Source organism: Triticum dicoccoides, chromosome 6B, assembly GCF_002162155.2.
Source record: "Triticum dicoccoides isolate Atlit2015 ecotype Zavitan chromosome 6B, WEW_v2.0, whole genome shotgun sequence".
Taxonomy (NCBI): Eukaryota; Viridiplantae; Streptophyta; class Magnoliopsida; order Poales; family Poaceae; genus Triticum; species Triticum dicoccoides.
Window position 1 is genome coordinate 542,195,629 of NC_041391.1, and position 20,057 is coordinate 542,215,685.

At 44.8% G+C, this 20,057-nt stretch overlaps 1 protein-coding gene across 1 annotated transcript; it reads right to left on the reverse strand.

Annotated features, from left to right (window-relative positions):
- Positions 1-17,629: 17,629 nt before the first annotated feature.
- On the reverse strand, positions 17,630-20,057 carry LOC119323009. Its single transcript, XM_037596566.1, has 3 exons — positions 19,925-20,057; positions 19,555-19,626; positions 17,630-18,525 (listed from the first exon to the last, which is right to left on the reverse strand). The coding sequence occupies exons 2-3, from the start codon at positions 19,556-19,558 to the stop codon at positions 17,774-17,776; spliced, it is 756 nt and encodes a 251-aa protein (XP_037452463.1). The 5' UTR covers positions 19,559-19,626; positions 19,925-20,057; the 3' UTR covers positions 17,630-17,773.

Below are 20,057 nucleotides of genomic sequence, written 5' to 3' on the forward strand. Positions count from 1 at the left end.
GACACTTACACCGCGTACAAGATATGGAGCCGCCTCACCATCATCCAGGAAGGGCTTCGTCGGGCAAAGCTCGAGAAGCAGCAGTCCAGGAAGCGTGCTAGGACCTGGGGCGACTACGACTACTAAAGGAGGTGTTGCTGGCCAAGAATGTATCAATATCATTGCTCATGCCATTTTAGATTTCTCATCACATTTGCCCTCTCTCAAGTTTGTAGTTTGCTTGTGGTAAATTAGCTTTGCTTGTGTTATAGTTTGCTTTGAAATCATGCAGTTTGCTTTGTAATGCAGTTTGCTTATCTTATGAACAATTATATTTCTAGTACATCGTTATAGTTCTCTAGTAGAATATACTGCAGTGCACTAAAAATATAAAGATAGCAGGGACAGTACATGATTAAGGTAACGCACAAAGCAGGGCAGATGGCAGTGCACAAACGGACGATCATGTAGTGCACAAATGAAGATCCATACAGTGCACAACCATCATGTAGATGATGTGCGGAATTGAAGGGACATGCAGTACAGAATGTTCTTAAACAAAACGCACAATGATCTAACAAAGCAGTTCACACACGCATGGAACATACGGGGAAAAAATGATCGCCAAGGTGCAACCTGGCCCCAACGAGTCTCGTATTGAGCCAGCATGCATGGAGCCAGGCGCATTAGGGCCTACGGGTCAGAGTGAGGGGGGAGAGAGCGTCGTGTGTAAGCGCCCAATCAGTGTTACAAGGAGTTCGGACGGGTTGCCTCGCCAAGGCTTATAAACCGGTCGTGCCCGCCTTCGGTGGGTGAGGTGGGACTAAACTTTAGCGCATACCGACTGCACTGAGTGAACTAGCCGTGCAGGTAGGTAGACTTGGGTCGGGTGTGACTAACCACCCAAAAGGCCCGACAGACTATCAGATTCCGCGGCCTAATAAAAAACAAACATTCAAAAAATAAAAGAGAATACCATTACAATGTGTTCATCACCAACAACACAAAACAAAAATAAAAATAAGTGCATAACCACAACAAAAAATGTGTCCCTCTCCCCCTCCAGTTGCAGTTCTTTCACATAAAAAATGCAGGCCACCGGATATCACAACAGAAATGCAGTCCTCCAATTTCAATAATGCAGTCCGCCAATTTCAAAGTGCTTTTGTTAACAAAAAACGCAGTATAGTATATTGATCACATTACATCTACCGCCTACCACCTACCACACCACTTATTACTTTTTATTATTGTTGACTAGTCAACCAGCCATACTGGCTCCATCAAACCTATCCATCCAGGTGAAAGCACAAGTGCACCCTAGGTGGTTTTGGTAATTAATGTCAACATATCTCTTGTTGGACTAACACTTTTATCTAGTATGTTTCAGATAAGTTCAACAATGGAGTGGCATGGACTAAAGGATGTGGGAACTCCTTCAAGATGCTAAGGACAAAGGATTGGCTCAAGCTTCAAGCTCAAGACTCTTCATTTTACATTTTAGTGATCCAAGATCACATTGAGTCTATAGGAAAAGCCAATACTATCAAGGAGGGATGAGGTGTTGCTTAATGAGCCTCTTGCTTCAAGTTCTTAGTGATATGCTCCAAATACCCTCAACTACTTTCCCACTTCCACACATATGTCCTAAACCTAAAGTCAAACTTGGCCCCACTGATTCTTTCTATCCGGCGCCACCGAGTTTGGATGTCTTAGCCACTGCCACAAACCCTAGGCAAATTGGTCTCACCGATAGGGATCTTGGTCTCACCGAGATGGGATTGTAATCTCTCTGTGTATGTCCATTATCAAAATCGGTCTCACCGAGTTTGAGCAATCGGTACTACCGAGATTACAATGCAAACTCTCTGGTTAACTTATTATCAAAATCGGTCCCACCAAGTTTGCCTGACCAACTCTCTGGAAAGCTTATTACCAAAATCGGTCCCACCGAGTTTGTGTAATCAGTCTTACCGAGATTACGTTATGCCCTAACCCTAACTGAATCGGTCCTACCGAGTTGCATTCCGGTCCCACCGAAAACCCTAACAGTCACATTATTTGCTAAATCGGTCTGACCGAGTTTAAAGATTCGGTCCCACCGAGTTTGGTAGATTGTGTGTAACGGTTAGATTTTGTGTGGAGGCTATATATACCCCTCCACCTCCTCTTCATTCGTGGAGAGAGCCATCAGACTAAACCTACACTTCTAGCATCCTATTTCTGAGAGAGAACTACCTACTCATGTGTTGAGGCCAAGATATTCCATTCCTATCATATGAATCTTGATCTCTAGCCTTCCCCAAGTTGCTTTCCACTCAAACCCTCTTTCCACCAGATCCAAATCCTATGAGAGAGAGTTGAGTGTTGGGGAGACTATCCTTTGAAGCACAAGAGCAAGGAGTTCATCATCAATGCACCATTTGTTACTTCTTGGAGAGTGGTGTCTCCTAGATTGGCTAGGTGTCACTTGGGAGCCTCTGACAAGATTGTGGAGTTGAACCAAGGAGTTTGTAAGGGCAAGGAGATCGCCTACTTCGTGAAGATCTACCGCTAGTGAGGCAAGTCCTTCGTGGGCGACGGCCATGGTGGGATAGACAAGGTTGCTTCTTCGTGGACCCTTCGTGGGTGGAGCCCTCCGTGGACTCGCGCAACCGTTACCCTTCGTGGCTTGAAGTCTCCATCAACGTGGATGTACGATAGCACCACCTATCGGAACCATGCCAAAAACATCCGTGTCTCCAATTGCGTTTGAATCTTCCAAACCCTTCCCTTTACATTCTTGCAAGTTGCATGCTTTACTTTCCGCTGCTCATATACTCTTTGCATGCTTGCTTGATATGTGTTGTGAATGTTAAACTTGTGCCTAAACTCCACTCAAACTTTAAAGAAACTTAAAAACTGCAACTTTGGTACTTAGTGTCTAATCACCCCCCCCCCCTAGACACCTCTTCTCAAGGTCCTACACCAGGCTCCCAACTAACAGAACTAGTTCGTCCCCTTCCTATCTCCAATCAAGATCTAGGGTTCCGCCCATTCTCCTCCTCCTATTTGCCTCTGCCCTGTCGTGCCACGAACCGCTCATGAGGTTGCCTGGCAAGGATGGTGCTGATGGCGGACGCATGCATGTACCATGAAGGTGTGGAGCTCACGGAGACTCAGCAGCGCAGCCAGCTCGAGTGCTTGATGACCACCAATCATGGGTTTTGGGCACCATTTCTATACCGCCTCGCGCTTGCAGACCTCGAGGAATCTTGGGTGTGTATTTACCCTCCTGCACTTATTTGCTTTTTAGGTTCCAAATCCACATCTGAATGTATGTTTCCGTCAGCTAGCTTAGTCTTATCAATGACCAGATCTGCATTTTTTGTTCAAATTAGTCAGTAATTAAACACTACATGGTTCTATGTTTATTTGTTCAGTCTGGGTCAGGTGTGAACTAGTTTGAACGAGCATGAGCAAATAATTAGTAACACACAAACAAAAAAATCAGTTCCCTCACCCAGCATTGCAGTGCTCTTACCTTCCTAAAGCAGTGCAGTACTCAAGAGCAGCATCTGAATCCCGCTCCAATGCCTAGAGTGGCAGCGGAAGCAGAACAGAACCTCCTTCTTTTGATTGGGAGGGACGACCTCTCTCTCTCTCTCTTTGAGAGGAAAGTTCTGTACAAAAGGCCCACGCCTGAGGCTAGCTTCCCTCTAATTGTATTGGAACTTGGCTTGCCTGCTTGTGTGATGGCTGGCGACTCTAGGTCGGTATGGATAGTCTTTTCCAATGCGATCAAAACACTTCACGTTGTACCCTGTAGATCCTCTCTTCTTGGCCGGAAAGGAGTAATTTGGAATCGTGTATCCGCTTGATCCCTTTCTTTACACGTGCAGATCTACTTCGTCGTGCAATCCCTCTTGCTCTCCTCGTCCGATAGGACGGATTTAGATCCTCGGCATGATGATTGATAGCAAGCCTCGTGGGTAGAGTTTCGGCTCGTCCTTTGCTTCTATTGAGCTAAGCTTCAACTGGTGGTTACTTAAGTTTATTTTCGCTGCCAGATTGTGTTTCAAATTCATACTTGTCTTTGTTAAACAACGCTTTCGGGTTGCCTAGACTAGAGAATTCACAATATCATTAACCCGAACCTCGTCCTCAGCAGTCAGAAGGCCTGATAATTATTGACGCGAACGTCCTCTTATACTAAATATATTTTTATCAAGCTATTATGATGCTCGCTTCTCTTTGGTTGGATTCCTCTGGAAGAAGGAAATTGTGCTTCTTCAGTTCTACATTCAAATTATTGTGATTAGATGGATACCAGGCCTCATTGCATTAGTAGTTACTCACTGGGTGGGTGCACCAACGGCTTTCTAGGAATTTGAGTTGCTCAATACGGACGGAAAGATTCTTTCGTGAAATAAAAGAACGGCAGCGACATGTTGATGAGGGAAAGGAAACCAGATCTTTTTTCTATGGTATGGCCTGGGTGGCCTAAGCGAAATCCCGAGATATGAAGGTGTTTCGCTTCTGCTGAGGACAAATTGAACAAGCTACTTCTCAAACCAAGTTTGGGTGGGCTTTTGAATTCAGAGAAGGGAATTCCGGTTCTGATTCTAGTATCTGTGCTCTGTTCAGTTCAGTTCAAGATGGGAAATTATTGCTTGTTTCCTAGAATCCTAAAAGGGGTGCTTGTTTTCCTCATCTGGGCTGTCCTCTCCCCAGCTTTCCTATTTTAGCTAGGAATGAAGTTGGTTCAGAGGTGTCAAGTAGAGAGGTTAGATCTTCTCACCATATCAAAAGATCAAGCAGAAGAGTCCTCTTCTTCAAGAAGAGTTTTTCATTTCACTCTTCCGCGGCAATGTGAGCGGTCCAATTGCACATCAATAGCAGCTGCTTTTATCTCCGCATTCTGTCACATCCCTAGTTCTATTTATGCCTAGTGCTAGCATCTGGTGTTGCATCATGTTTACCTTTCATAGAGTTGAAATGGGGATGACAGAACCCCCAGCACCCCCCCCCCCCTGAAAACAACTAGGGTTTACTAAAGTCTTTTCAATGAACCTGAAATGCCCTCCCAAAATGTTCATCATCTTTGCCTTGGTCTTAAACCTCTGACAAAAATGGTGCACAATTTTCTAGGTCATCCTAAGGTCACTGAATTAAATCATAAGTATTTGAATTTGGACATTTAAATTCTATAAAATATTTTAAATGTCCAAATAATCCCAAACTAAAATGTTCCATGCTGGATATATTCCATTTAGTGGCCATGAGCAGTTTGGTGATTTTTGGAAATGCCCTGGCATTTTTAATAAAGCCCTAAAGATTACAGAATAATAGAAAATAGAAAAACATAAATAAGAGAGAGAGAGAGAGAGCAAACTCACCTGGACTTACCTGCAGCCCACCTGGCCCAGCACCGTAGCAGCCCAGCCCGAAGGGGCAGCACCGTCTTCTTCCTCCTCTGCCAGGAGGACAAACAGGTGCGTGGCGAGCCCGGACGCTGCCCCGGCCACCTCCTGCTTCCCCGGCCCCTTCTAGCGACGCCACGACGACGCCCCGTGTCCCCTCGCTCTTTTCCCTCACCCGCTGCATCCTCTCCCCTCCGCTGGCTCTCTCCCTTGAGCTCATCCGAGCGCAGCCATCGCCGCCGACCAGCGCTCGCGCGGCCGCAGCCATCCCCAAGCCTCTCCGACACGCCCTCGAGCTCCGCCGGTCCGCTCTCGTCCTCCTCATCGTCTCACGCAACCAGAAGAGCCCCGACGCGCCGTCCCCGCCCCCTTCTTCCTCCTTCAGCCACGGAGATTGCCGGCGATTTTCCGCCATCACCGAGCCTTTCCCGAGCACGCCGAGGCCACCTCTGCACTCTCCGTGAGCCCCTCTTCCTCTCCCCTCTTCTCTCCATCTCGCGCTCGTCCCCTAGCTTCATTTCCCACCGCGGCCGAGAGCTTATCGCCGCCGGCCATGGCGTGGCCGTGGCCACAGCCACCACAGCTCGTTACCGAGCCCACCATCATGCTCATCACGATCTCATGAGCCCGTAGACACCCATAGTGCCTCCTCCCGTGCTCTATAGCGCCACCCCGAGATTGCCGAGCTACTGCCGCCGCCAAAGCTCGTCGCCGGCGCCACTCCGGCCACTCCCCGTTCGCGCCACCACCACGGTTGGATGCGAACGAGCATCCGCATCCCGTAGCTGAGCTTCGCGCACCAAACGGCGCTCTGTAGGCGAATCCCGCAGCGCACCACCGCGTCTGGACTCGCCGGCGGCTAAACGCCGGCGACCGCTGACCCGTTGACAGGTGTGGGTTGACCCCACTGCCCGGTTTGACTTCCCCCTCTCTCTCATTGACTTGCGGGCCCCGCCCGACTAATTACTCTAGTTAGCACTAATTAACTAGTTAGGTTAGTTACTACAGTCACTGACTAATGGGCCTGCCCAGTTAGTTAGGGCTAATTAACTTAGTTAGTTGACTGGGTCACTGACCAGTGGGTCCCACTGGTCAGGTTTGACCTGGTCGACGCCTGTTGACTGCTGACGTCACAGTGACGTAATGCTGACGCAGTTAACTATTTTCTGGATTTATTCTTATTCAGGAAATTTCAGAAAATAGTGCTAACTTCAAAAAATCATAGAAATTAATCTGTAACTCCAAATCAAACAAATTATATATGAAAAATGATCAAAAAAATCCAATCTATCCATCTATACCATTTTCATGCATGTTGGAACAAATTAAAGTTGCTGTTTAGGACAATTCAATTAGTTGGCATTTAAGAAAGCACATATGGAGTTTGAATTTGAACCTAGTGTTCAAACCCACTCCATTTAACTTGTTGCTAGTTGCATTTGGCCAATCAACAGAATATTGCCATGTCATGATCATGCATCATATTGTGCATTGCATTGATTGTGTTTCCTTCTGTGTTGCAGTATTTGTCCCCTTTCGATAGATGTGATACCGATGATGAGATCGATGACACCGATGAAGAGCTATACTATCTTCAGAAGTGACAGGCAAGCAAAAACCCCTTGTTCATTCCGATACAATCCTACTCTCTCGCTCCTGCTCTCTTTTATTGCATTAGGACAACAATGATTCATCTGTTACTTGCTGCGGTAGCTGAACCCTTTATCCTCTGCATGACCTGTCATTGCCACAGTAAATAGATGAAACCCACTAGCATGAGTAGGAATTGTTTGAGCCCTGTTGTGCCTACTCATTCATGCTTGTTTGTCATGCCTGCTACTGCTTAGAGTTGAGTCAGGTCTGATTCATCGAGGATGAATCAGAGGTGTGTGAACATGTCCTACTGTGTGTGAGCTAAGTGTGTGAACATGATTTGGTAAAGGTAGCGGTGAGAGGCCATGTAGGAGTACATGGTGGGTTATCTCATTGAAGCCGTCCTTAGGAACTGAGTTCTGTGTTTGTGATCCATGATACAGCTACTACCATGCATTGGGCCCTGAAATATGACCCCGCTCAACTTCTTAATCACCCTTGTCCTCTGTCCAGGAGTTGCAAGTAGTTTCTGGTGTTTGTAGTATGCTGGAGGCCGTGGGCAGGGCTGACCCGAGGGGTGGACTGTGATGCGGTAGGCACGTGGCACGGTGTACCGGGCGCCCGTTTGGTGTCTCGGGAACCCTGCACACATCGTTCGGGGCCGTATGTGGAAACTTCGGCCGGACTCCCTGTGGATGGAACCTGAATAGGCGATAAACCTGGACTAGAGACTTGAGTGTTTAGGTAGGTCGTGGTCTACACCCACGTCGGCTTTCGCTTGAAGTCTGCCGAGCACATGTCGTGTGCAGACGCTAAGTGGTGGAAACATGTATGAAGAAGTACACCCCTGCAGGGTTAACATCATCTATTCGAATAGCCGTGTCCGCGGTAAAGGACTTCTGGGTTGCCTATATCAGTTCATAGACAAGTGAAAGTGGATACTTTAAAATGCGCAAGATAAGCGTGAGTGCTATGGATGGCGTTCTCGTAGGGAGACGGGAGCGGATCCATAGTGGTGTATTGGTTGGTGAATATGTGGACTCGTGTGCACCACCTCAAAGAGTCGTTTGCAGTCGTAGTTCAGGATAGCCACCGAGTCAAAGCTGGCTTGCTGCAGTTAAACTCCACCATCCCCTTTGTTGATAATGATGCATATGTAGTTAGTTCTGATGTAAGTCTTGCTGGGTACATTTGTACTCACGTTTGCCTATTTTACGTTTTGCAGAGACTTCCGTCTCACTAGTAGTTCTGCGTGGACTTCGACATTTAGCTTGTTACCTCAGCTACGATCTTGTGCCTCGGCAGGATCTGGTAGACAGTCAGGCTTCTCAGCCTTTTTCATTTGTACATGTCTGTACTCAGACATGTTAAGCTTCCGCATGTGTTTGACTTGTATGCTCTAAATGTTGGGTCGTGAGACCCATGTTTGTAATATCTCGCTCCTCGGTGCCTAATGAATAAATACTTGAGTTGTAGAGTCATGTTGTGATGCCATGTTGTATTTGCACATATCGAGCATATTGTGTGTATGTTATTGAAATGCTTGGTATGTGTGGGATCTGACTAACTAGTTGTTTATCCTTGGTAGCCTCTCTTACCGAGAAATGTCTCCTAGTGCTTCCACTGAGCCTTGGTAGCTTGCTACTGCTCCGGAACACTTAGGCTGGCTGGCATGTGTCCTTCTTCGTTCCTGTGTCTGTCCCTTCGGGGAAATGTCACGCGGTGTCTACCGGAGTCCTGTTAGCCTGCTACAGCCCGGTTTACCGGAATCCTGCTAGCCCAGTTGCTACAGCCCGGATTCACTCGCTGATGACCGACACGTTCGTTGTTGGGTCATGTATGCCACTTTGGGTTCACGACTAGCCATGTCAGCCCGGGTTCTTTGTCATATGGATGCTAGCGACACTATCATATACGTGAGCCAAAAGGTGCAAACGGTCCCGGGCCAGGTAAGGTGGCACCCATGGGAATACCGTGCGTGAGGCCGCAAAGTGATATGAAGTGTTACATGCTAGATCGGTGTGACTTAGGATCGGGGTCCTGACACATTCACTAAACGAAATGTTGAACTCATGTTGGTAATTCCCTTTGTGCTCTACTGTCTTGAACTATTTTCTTTAGTTGACATGGAGGCTTTAGTGCCACCCTAGATGGCTAATGTCCAGTAGCCGAAAGCATCACTAGCTTACACTCTGACCCGAGTAGCATGGGGCACGTGGAATCCCGCTCAGAGAATCAGCTGAAAAAATGCGGAATTGTCTTTGCCTTTGTAAGCGAAAATGTCCAGTAAAGCCTATCTCGCTTTTAGCCTTCATGGTGAATGGCCCACCCTTTCTTTGAACCTTGTCAATGATCAAACGGAGAACTAATTAAAAAGATTTTATTTTGATTTTCCCATCCTCATGGCCTTTCTATCTTTCTAATCTAATTTGAAATTGGATTCAGACGTCAGACAATTGAGTGTTCCCTAGAGTTTGGTTCAAAGGCTAAGGACTCCCCGCCGCCTTCATAAGGGCACTAAGGTGGAGCATGGAAAACCAAATTGGGCACCCATGTTTTACCAGTCCCGGATCTCAGGGCCGTTTTGCCAACCGCCGACATGAACGAAATCGAATTTCATTGCGGGAAATTAGGATTTCATGAGGGAGGGAAAGGGGGTGGAGAGTCGTACAATGCATTAGTGGGATGAAGATGCTAGCTTGGCTAAGATAGGAAGTTTAGAATCTAAATAAAGGCACATACGTGGGCGGGCACGAGGCCCACTACTTCTTCATTCAGGGGGGCTAGCCTAATGACTTCCCATTGGGCGAGGGGTGCACCTAACCCACCTACTCACTCATCAATTACGGTGTTCAGCTAACTCAAGGTTGACGTTCCTAACTGGAATTGGTTGGCCCCATTTGCCCCGTATTTCAAGGTTTTCATTCCCCAATGCTATTGGCTTTCACTATAAGTGTACTATTTCACTATATGACAAGTTGGTAGATCTACCAGATTCTCTTGGCTTGGTAGGTACGATCTCTTGCTTCCCTTGAAACATGCTGAGATGACCATTTCGATTAGTGAGAAACTCAGTTCATGGGTCATGACGACACCCTTTTTCGAGAACCTTTTAGAAGTTCTACCCATATGTGTTCTGATCGCCAATTCATATTAGATATACTAAATCCAACAGCGGTCGATTGAAATTGAGAGAATAAGCTAAATAATTTTGGCTACACTGGGCGGCACGAAGGGTCACGATCTCGCGAGGGTGAGCTAACTCCAAAAACCCGTCCTCAGTTCAGATTGTAGGCTGCAACTCACCTGCATGAAGCAGGAATCGCTAGTAATCACCTGTCAGCCATACGGGGTGAATCCGTTCCTGGGCCTTGTACACACCGCCCGTCACACTATACCAAGCCATACATATGACTTTCATCAAATACGGCTTTCCACAGAATTCTATAGGGATCTATGAGATCGAGTATGGAATTATTTTAATCACTCTAAATTGAGTATCTGTTTTCCTCCTTTTCCCGCTAGGATCGGAAATCCTGTATTTTCCATATCCATACGATCGAGTCCTTAGGTTTCCGAAACAGTGTAATGGAAGAAGTGCGGCAAGCAGACTGCCATGAAGAGTGGAACTATATTGGTTAGATAGGGGTCTTGTTACAATGCAATGTCCAGAGAAGGTGTTTCTGCCAGGTGTTTGAATCTGTCTGATCTTGTATTGGATCAGTGATGTTCATTTCGGTCGTGCTAGAAAACATATTATCTATATGTTCAACAACGCCTCTCCTGCTTTGCTTACTTTTGGCCAGCATTTGTCTTTGGCTTACAGTAGTGTTTGCAGCTCTATTGGAAATAGAATTTCTATGTCCATCCATAAAAGGCATCAACTTCTAGTGCTGCCATCCACCACAAGAGTAGGTAACATGCTCGATTGTAATTTTTACAATTAGTAGTTCTTGCTTTCATATTCTCATATATAGTTATCATTTTTTCTGCGCTTTCATAAACTCATAATTAGTGTAGTTTGGTGTAGTCTTTGCGGCAGGGATGGACTGGATTCGAACCAGATAAGAGTCATGCGTTCCCTTCTTTCCAAGTGTCCCTTTGGTTTTGCACTTCCAGAAGAGAGGCAACCTCTATCTCTTTCTCTACATCTGCGGGCCGATAGGCCGACCAACTAAACTCTTCAAATGAAGCCCTTTATCTTGACGGGGCGGGGTTGCGCGCGAGCCGAGTGATGTAGGTGCACAAGAGTACTTCGCGCCACAACCATCTCTTTTTATAGGTTCTATGGACCGATGCCTCCTACTTCATCTGGTAAAAAAGAGTCATAGGTTGAGCATGTAGTGCGAAAGTGTTAGCAGAATACTATGTATTGTAGTCAAGTTACTATTTAGGTCAATATATATTTTAGTTCCTATATTGTACCTGTTTTTCTTACTAGTAGTGATATATCCATGCATATTTCAGTTCATGTATACAAATTATGTTAAGATACAGCAATATTGTCAGGTGTTTACCTTTTCGTTCAAAATGCATGCCAAATTGCAGAAAGTTCCATCCACAATAAGGTTTGTTATTGCAAGTTCAGGGAAGCTAATTCTGGAGATAGTGCACAGGAATGGCTATGATTATATGCAAGCTAACTACCACATTGACTATAATGGTCGCATTAACATAACTGCTGGCTGGAAGAAGTTTGTCTCTGAGAACGGATTTGAGGCTGGAGAAGTAGTAATAGTGATGTTCTATAGGGAAAAAGGATCTATGTTGTTTAGAATAGTTGCATTGTAGGCCGTCTAAGTTTAAGCAAAGCCGCATGTGGCATCTATTCAATGTTTGCTTATGATGTATGATTTTTAAATTATGTCTACCAGACGCTACATCTAAATGTTCTTCAGACAGTCAGAACGGACCTTTTTTAGTGCATATGAGCTCATCTACAAAATTTTACCACCATGCTACAACTTTCCATAGAAAATGCAATTTATACATCATATATAGTGCACTGCACTACATTAAGTATTGCAGCTCACTTAGTGATTATCAATGCAGTGCGAACATTGGAAAACTTTGCAATAACCATCCGAAACAAACAAAGCTAAAAAAACTTCACATATATCCAGTTCTCTTATAAACATTAATGCAGTACGCAGATCAATAATTTGTAGTTCACTACACACCACAATGCAGTTTCGAAGATGCAAATCTAAGAAAGATATCTTGTAAACTACAGTGCAGTTCCACAGGTGTAATCCGCTATCCTCAAACATACAATACGCTTCAAAAAAACAAAAGAACTGCAAAAATTAAAATGCAACAGATGATGAAACATACGAGGAACCAATCATGCTTCACACATTAAGTCGCAGCTCGATCGCACACACAAAAGATTAGTGCAATTGCTTGATTTCAAAACAGAGGGCGCAACCAACACATTCAAGCATTACAGGTACAAAAACCAAACGGGTGAACAAAACATGCCATCCTATAAATAATCAGTAAAACAATTCGGTTGAAAAAGACATAGTATATATATAGTAGCAATCAAAATGTTAGCATGCATTTTCTAAAATGTTGTTCTTGTTCAGTGTGTGCACTAGTGGCAGGTATGGTGCATCATTTGGACTAACTTCGTCAGTGCTCTTAAGCGTCTCAATATCAGCAAGAAAGGACATGAGCTAACTCTTTTCCTGCCAAGTAAGCATAGTGCAAGCAGTGTAATAGGTGTTGTCTACTAACTCTCGTATGTTCCTTGGAGATAGAAAATAAGCTGTAAATTTTATACAAAAAAGATAAGTTATGGATGAACTGGAATCTAAAGGTTACTACAAGTTTGTTTAGAAACTTACCTGGAGGAAGAACAGGAATCAAGTCTAAATCGACCCAGATGTCCTCATCATTTTGATAATAGGTGCCGATATGAAATGTTATTATCATACCAGGCTGAAATCCATAAGATTTGGCCAATCCTCTCCAATTAGCACAACCAAAATATGTGTGATCGACCTCATTATAGATCAACATGGCACCCGCAGGGTTCGGGCGCGGGTAATGCTCGCCCAAACCCGCACCCGTCCCAATATTTTTTGCCCAAACCCGTACCCGTACCCGCACCCCGGGTTTCATATTGTTCCCATACCCGTACCCAACCGGGTGCGGGTAATACCCGCGGGTAAAAATACCCATCTTTGTCATCTTTTAGTTCATATTTTGCCATGTATAATTTGAGCACTTCAGTATGTAAAACACAACATTTCAACATTTCAACACATACATAACACATTCCAGCATTTCATCACATATATTTCAGTAGTTAAACGTATATATATTTCAGCATTTCACCACATATACACAACATTAAAAAAATTAGCACATATATTGCAACACATAAACATGTCACATTTCAGCATTTCAGCACACAGACAGTCATTTCAGCAACTTAAAGTTAGACACACAAATAAAACAACAAGCATACAAGTTAGAGACCACAAATAGGTTCAATATAGAAATGGCAAATTGGTTCAGGACACAAATAAGCATACGGGTATGCGGGTACGCGGGTATGGGTATTGCCTTCCCATACCCGTACCCGGCTTACCCGATGGGTATAATTTTTTTCCCGTTTATAAACCCATGGGTAATTATTTTTACCAAACCCATACCCTAATAGGGTTTTTACCCGTCGAGTTCGCGGGTAGCGGATACCCATTGTCATGTTGAATTATAGATCTTAGATTTGAAATTGAAACCATCTTTCATCTTGAGGTAAGTACTCATCTTAGTCACCTCTTCCCTGTCGCGGAGGAAAAACTTGTCTTGGACAAAAGGTCTTGCATGGCAAGGGATACACTAGTCAAGATGTAAGAAAACTAGAAATTACACTTTGAAGCAGAAACCATATATAATACATGCCTAAGAACGAAATATGTGCCAACAAATATTAAAAGTGATTATCACTGTATAATATGTGTAGTCACTTTGAAGCGCGAGGGAGAAGCCTTCATTATTGTCAAGGTGAGGATCGTCAGACATACCCCTAGTGTCGCAACAGTAGGGGCACTCTTCCATTTTGTGATGCATTCTTATAATTAAAATCAGCATAAAAGTTCGGCATGACCTTTGCTAAAAAATGGACATATTGGGTGCCAGCAGTTTGATGAAACGGAACTAAATCTACGTTTCGCCAAAACATTAGCAACTCTATAGACAATCCCTGCAAAAATGAAACATAGCACGAGACACTTCGCGAGCAACACAATGCAATGTTGAATTGACTAAAACAAGCACACGCCGAAAAAGACAATCGATTCACAATTATCACATATACATGATGCACAATGAACACATTTGTACACATGTAATGCATTTCATCAATTCACAGGTACACATTTGTACACATGTAATGCATTTCATCACAATAAATATGAACACTGCTAGAAAAAATCTACATGAAAATAAATTGGTAGAGGGAGGTCTTATACCATCCAGATCGAGAGGGACGGCGATGGAGGAATCCGCACACGGTGAGTTGTGTAGCAGAACGGTGGTGGCATGGCGGGGCGGGGGAAGGGCGTTGGCACGGCGTTGGCGAAGGCGGAGGGCATGGCGGGGGCGAGGGCGGCAGGCAGCTCGGGGTCGACGGCGGTGGGCAAGGCGGGGTGGGGGAACGGCAGCTGGTGGCACGACGAGGGGCAAGGCGGGGTGGAGGAGAACGCCGGCCAGTGGCACGGCGAAGGGCAGGGCAGGGGCGAGGGCGGCGGCGCGAGATGGGGGAGATACTGAAAATGAGTTTCTTTGACTAACAATGTTGAGCATTGATTCATTGTTAGTGCTGGCGCGGGTAACGTGGCCAATGCCAGCAGTAGGTTTTTGAATTAGAGTCCACTACATGTTCGTACATGGCGTTTTGAGAGATGACATGCATAATACAGATATTTACAATGATACATATTCTTCTCGTGGTTCAGAGTACATAAATATGTTATGGTTAATTAATAATATTCGAAGTACACACGATTTAGGAGGTACGACACAAAGAAATGAAGTACACAAATCATGCAGTACGACGTCGTTTGACAACCCTCTCAACGACGGTTTGGGTCTTCTTAATCTTGCTTGAGTACTTTCGGCCCGTGCTATGACTCTTTCTCGGGAAGGGACTTCATGTTGCAGGCAAGGTAGTTCTGCTCCTTCTGGTGGTGTAATCCGCTTGGTCTTCATACATCTCCTCTTCTATTGGGTCCGCGCCAAATTGAGCATAGTCATCCTCGTTGGCGACTCCGTCCATCCTGACGATGCTCATTTTGCCTCTCCGGACGACAACACGACTAGGCTTTGAAGGGTCAGTTAAGTAGAAGCATCGTGACACGTCCTTAGCGAATACCCAAGGCTCATATTTGCCGGTGATTCCTTTCACCTCCTTTGCACCAGAAGGTTATGCTTCGGGCAGAGACATGGTAATGAAAGCGCGTTCATGCTTGACGTTCATCGCCCATCTGACCCGGAACAGTGGCATCGTGTAATCTTCATCGTACTCAAGTTCTCATATCTCTTCGATCCTATCGTAGTATCCATTACTCTCATTTTTGGTCAAATGCAGCTTCATCACACCTGAGTTCTGGTAATCACACTTTTTGTCCTTCGGCTCAGTATAGAATGTGTATCCATTTATATCATATAATTGGTATGTGGCGACAGTGCAAGTGGGGCCTACTGCTAATGCATAGATGAGATTTGCATTGGCCATATCGTTCGGCAGTGGTTTGTCCCGAATTCACTCTTTGAACCAAGCCACAAATTTGGAGGTGTGCTCTCTAATGATTTGGGCCTCGGTCCTTTACCTCCCTGCCATTTCATGCTCTCTCCTTAAGGTGACCTTGTGAGTTTGCTGCCAAGGACTGATTATATCTGCGTGTTGTAACACTATTGTGTGCGCTCTGTCGAAGTCGGCTCGGCGGTTTTGTAGATCCACATTTAAATCGCGCTTCGGGTGTGAGTGACCCACTCCTTCAAGCCTATCAACATGTTTCTTCAAGGGCAAACCAAGCGATTGATCATCATTTATGACATTCTTGCAGAATGATATACACTCCTCGATTAGATAGGCCTGGACGATACTTCCATCCGGACGGGCTTTATTACGAACGTATCCCTTCACGATTCCATTCATCCATTCAAACGGGGACATGGTATGCAAGAATGTCGGTCCAAGGTCTTTAACCTCCGCAATAATATGAACTAGTAGATGGACCATGATATCAAGGAATGACGATGGGAAATATATCTCAAGCTCACAAAGTATTGAAATGATCTCCTCTTGTAATCGTGTAAGATGCCGCACACTGATCGACTTTCGAGACATAGCGTCAAAAAAGTTGCAGAAATCAATAAGTGTGTTGAGGACGTGATCGTCCATTATCCCTCTGACAGCTATCGAAAATAATTATGTCATCATCACATGACAATCATGCGACTTCATGTTGCTAAACCTTTGCTTTTTCGAGTCAAGATACCTGCGTATGAGTCCCGAGTAGCCGGAAGCAACTTTCATGTTGTCGAGGCATTTGAAAACTTGAGAAAGCGCATCCTCCTCGAGAGTGAAGTAAGCTGGGGGCAATAATCATCTTTGGTTTTGGACAAAGTTTTGCCCTTGGTTGACTCATTGGCTTTGACTTTTTTTCCTTAATCGTGTCTTTGGTTTTAATGGATGAGGGTTGAAGCTCTTCCCTAATACTGATATCTTTCACGTCTTGTCTCGCCCTCAGACCATCTTTTCTCTTTTCTGACATGTCAAACAGTGTGCCAAGCAAACTCTTGCACACATTATTTTGTGATATGCATCATATCAAGAGAATGAGGCATACTTAGTAGTTCCCAATACTGCAAGCCCCAGAAAGCAGACTTCCTTTTCCATACTTTTAGCAGATTTTCTCAGGGGACTTCTTTCTTTTTTTTCCTGGCTTAGGGCAATCTTCCCAATTCATTAACATTTCCATGATTGCTGCTCCAGACCCCTTAGACGGTAGCCCTCGGGTCTCATTAGTGTTGTCAAAAAGATCTCCATGAGTTCTCCACTCACCCTCTTTGTCAAGACACCTTCTATGGCCCATGAACACGGTTTTCCTACTGACCTTTTTTGATAGCTGCCGAAAAGATGTGTCATCCATACATTTAACACAATCGCACTGTCCATGGCATGCATGTCCGAAGATATATCTATAACCTGGATAGTCATGAACGGACGTGAGCAATGCTGCTCTCATGTGAAAATAATTTCCTGTGCTAGCATCCCAGGTTTTCACCCCTTCAGGCTTCCATAATATTTCTAACTCCTCCTTCAATAGCTCAATATATGTGTTGATATCATTGTCAGGCTGGGCTGGCCCTTAAATTAGCATAACCATGTGTATGTACTTTTGCTTCATGCAGAGCCAGGGCGGGAGGTTGTAAATCCATACAAATATGGGCCATGTACTATGTGTGCTACTCTAGTTGCCAAATGGATTTAGTCCATCACTACTGACACCGAACCTGGGGTTTCTTGGTTCTGCTGTGAAATCTGGTTCGAAATTGTCCAGTGCTTTCCACTGACAACCAACTACGATGTCTCAGAATGCCATCACTTTTAGACTTTCTAGTGTTGTGCCAAGTCATGTTCTTTGCCTCCTTTGGGTCAGCGAAATAACGCTGCAAGTGAGGAATCAACAGAAGGTACCATACAACCTTCCGAGGTTCCTTCTTTCCAGGCCTGTATCGGGGTTGTTGCAAGTTGGATGCTCTATTTTGTTCGCATACTCATTTCAATATAAGATGCAATCATTTATGCATGCGTGATATCTTACATGTGGCAAATCAATCGGACACAGAATCTTCTTTGCCTCATCGACACTGCGAGGCAAAAAATTCCCCTTGGGCAAAACTTTGTGTAAATATTTCAATGTAGCATCCAGACTTGCATCTGTGCTCTTGAATCTTGCCTTGATGTCCAGAAGTTTGAGTGTGATGTGCAAGCGCTTTTTCTCGGGATTGCAACCTTCATGCAGTGGAGTTTTCGTGTCTATTTCCAATTGCGCCAACTTTACAGCCTCTTTAATAGCAGCTCTCTCGCTTGTTGTCTTCTTCCGAAGCAGATCTTTAACATGAGGATCTTGTAGCATTGTAGCCAACGACATATCCTGCGTGACAGTCTCATGGTCCTCTTCATGTTCGGGTGGCATTTCATCATTTCCTTCTCCATGCGCATGTTCATTGTTTCCTCCTTCTGGCGGCTCTGCCTGTTCATCGCCAGAGTTTTCTGCGTCATTGTTTCCTCCATCATCGCTAACATCCTCCTCACCATGCTTTGGCCACCGTGTATCACCTGCAACGAAACCACGACGGAGCAAGTGCGCCAGCAGGCTGCCTTCAAACGGGTTGTGCAAAATTCCATTTTCCCATGTCAAACATGGACATAATATCTGCACTTCACCCTTTTGTATCATATTTGCCATCGCGAAATTGAGAAAGCCATTCACACTTCGATGCATATTGAATCTTTCGATAGGCGATAGCGCTGCAAAGGTAAAAGTACAAAAATAATTAAATATATTACCAATGAAGGCATAAAAAATTCGGCGTGACCTTTACTAAAAAAGGGACATATTCATTGCCAGAAATTTGACAAAACAGAAATAAATCAACGTTTCACCAAAACATTGGCAACTCTCTAGACATTGCTTGCAAAATGAAACTTCGCACGAGACAATAATTCACGAGCAATGCAATTTCTATAGCTAGCAACTAACGACACACACATCCATCACATATCCATCCAAATTAACGAGAAGTTCGGTCTATTTTACCTCATCAAAGGTATGGGAGAGGGGGGTCGGCCGACCGTACCTAAGTTGGAGCGCCATTAATGGAGTGTGGTGGAAATTTTAATGCAAGTGTGTGTGTTTTGAGTGGGTGGAGAAGAGAACTAGCTTAGTGAGTGAGAGAGTGTGAAGGGTAGCAACATGCTAGCTAGATCTAATTAACTACCTACTTAAGAAATCATGAGAAAGAATTTGGCCTTTTTCTCAGGGAAGAGAGAGGGGAGGAAGAGGAAAGAAAGAGGAAGAAGGATAAAAATATCTAAATGGATGCTAGGTCACATGTGATTAGTGTTGCGACGTAATTACTGTCGTGCGAGAAATAAGGAACACCATTACAATTCTCTCCCTCTCCCTCTCCCTCTCCCTCTCTCTCTCTCACGCGTTCGGGTAATGCTCACGCCCGTATTATGCTTGCCTCAAAATATACTGCTGGAGTAACTTACTCGGAGACGCCATAGCTATTATGGTTAGTGCTGGCGTAGGGCACTTTGGCTACGCCAGCAGTAAGTTAGGCCAGGTGAGAACATTGGGACCCACATACAGGTGGCGTTCTCTAAAATTCCTATGCCGGTAATAATACAATAGCTATGGCGTACGAAATAGCCTGGTGCCACTACTATTTGAAAAAAAAATAGTGTTGGCGTTGATGAAAACCAGCGCATCACCAATGAAAGTTGTGTCTTTTTTCACTAGTACAAGTGATTGTATATATGGTGTACACTCACTCATTGTATTTGCGACTGTAGGTGATGGTCGTCCTTGATCCTGCAACAGTCGGTGTCCTCTTCTCAAAACAACTATCATTTGTGGATTAAGAGTGAGTATTGTGCACCCGACGAAAAGTACAATTAAGTAGCTCGTCCATAGCAATCAAATTTAAGAAGTCTACTTCCAAAGATTCAATGGTACTCCCTCCATCCAATAGTATAAGAGCATTTTTCACACTACACTAGTGTAAAAAACGCTCTTATATTATGGGACGAAGGGAATACATCATATAACAAATTTTAACTACACTAACAAAATGTTGCTAATGTACAAGTACAATAATGAGAACTAAAATCTCCATTAACACAGAGAAGGGGGTGTGCTTACCGGGGTGGAGTCGGACGACGGCCAGGACGATGGCCGAGGCGAACGACGAGTTGGGCGGAGACGCGGGCGACGTTGGATGCGGAGGAAGGCGCGGGTGACCGTCACCAGAGTGACGAGCGACATATAGCGCCTG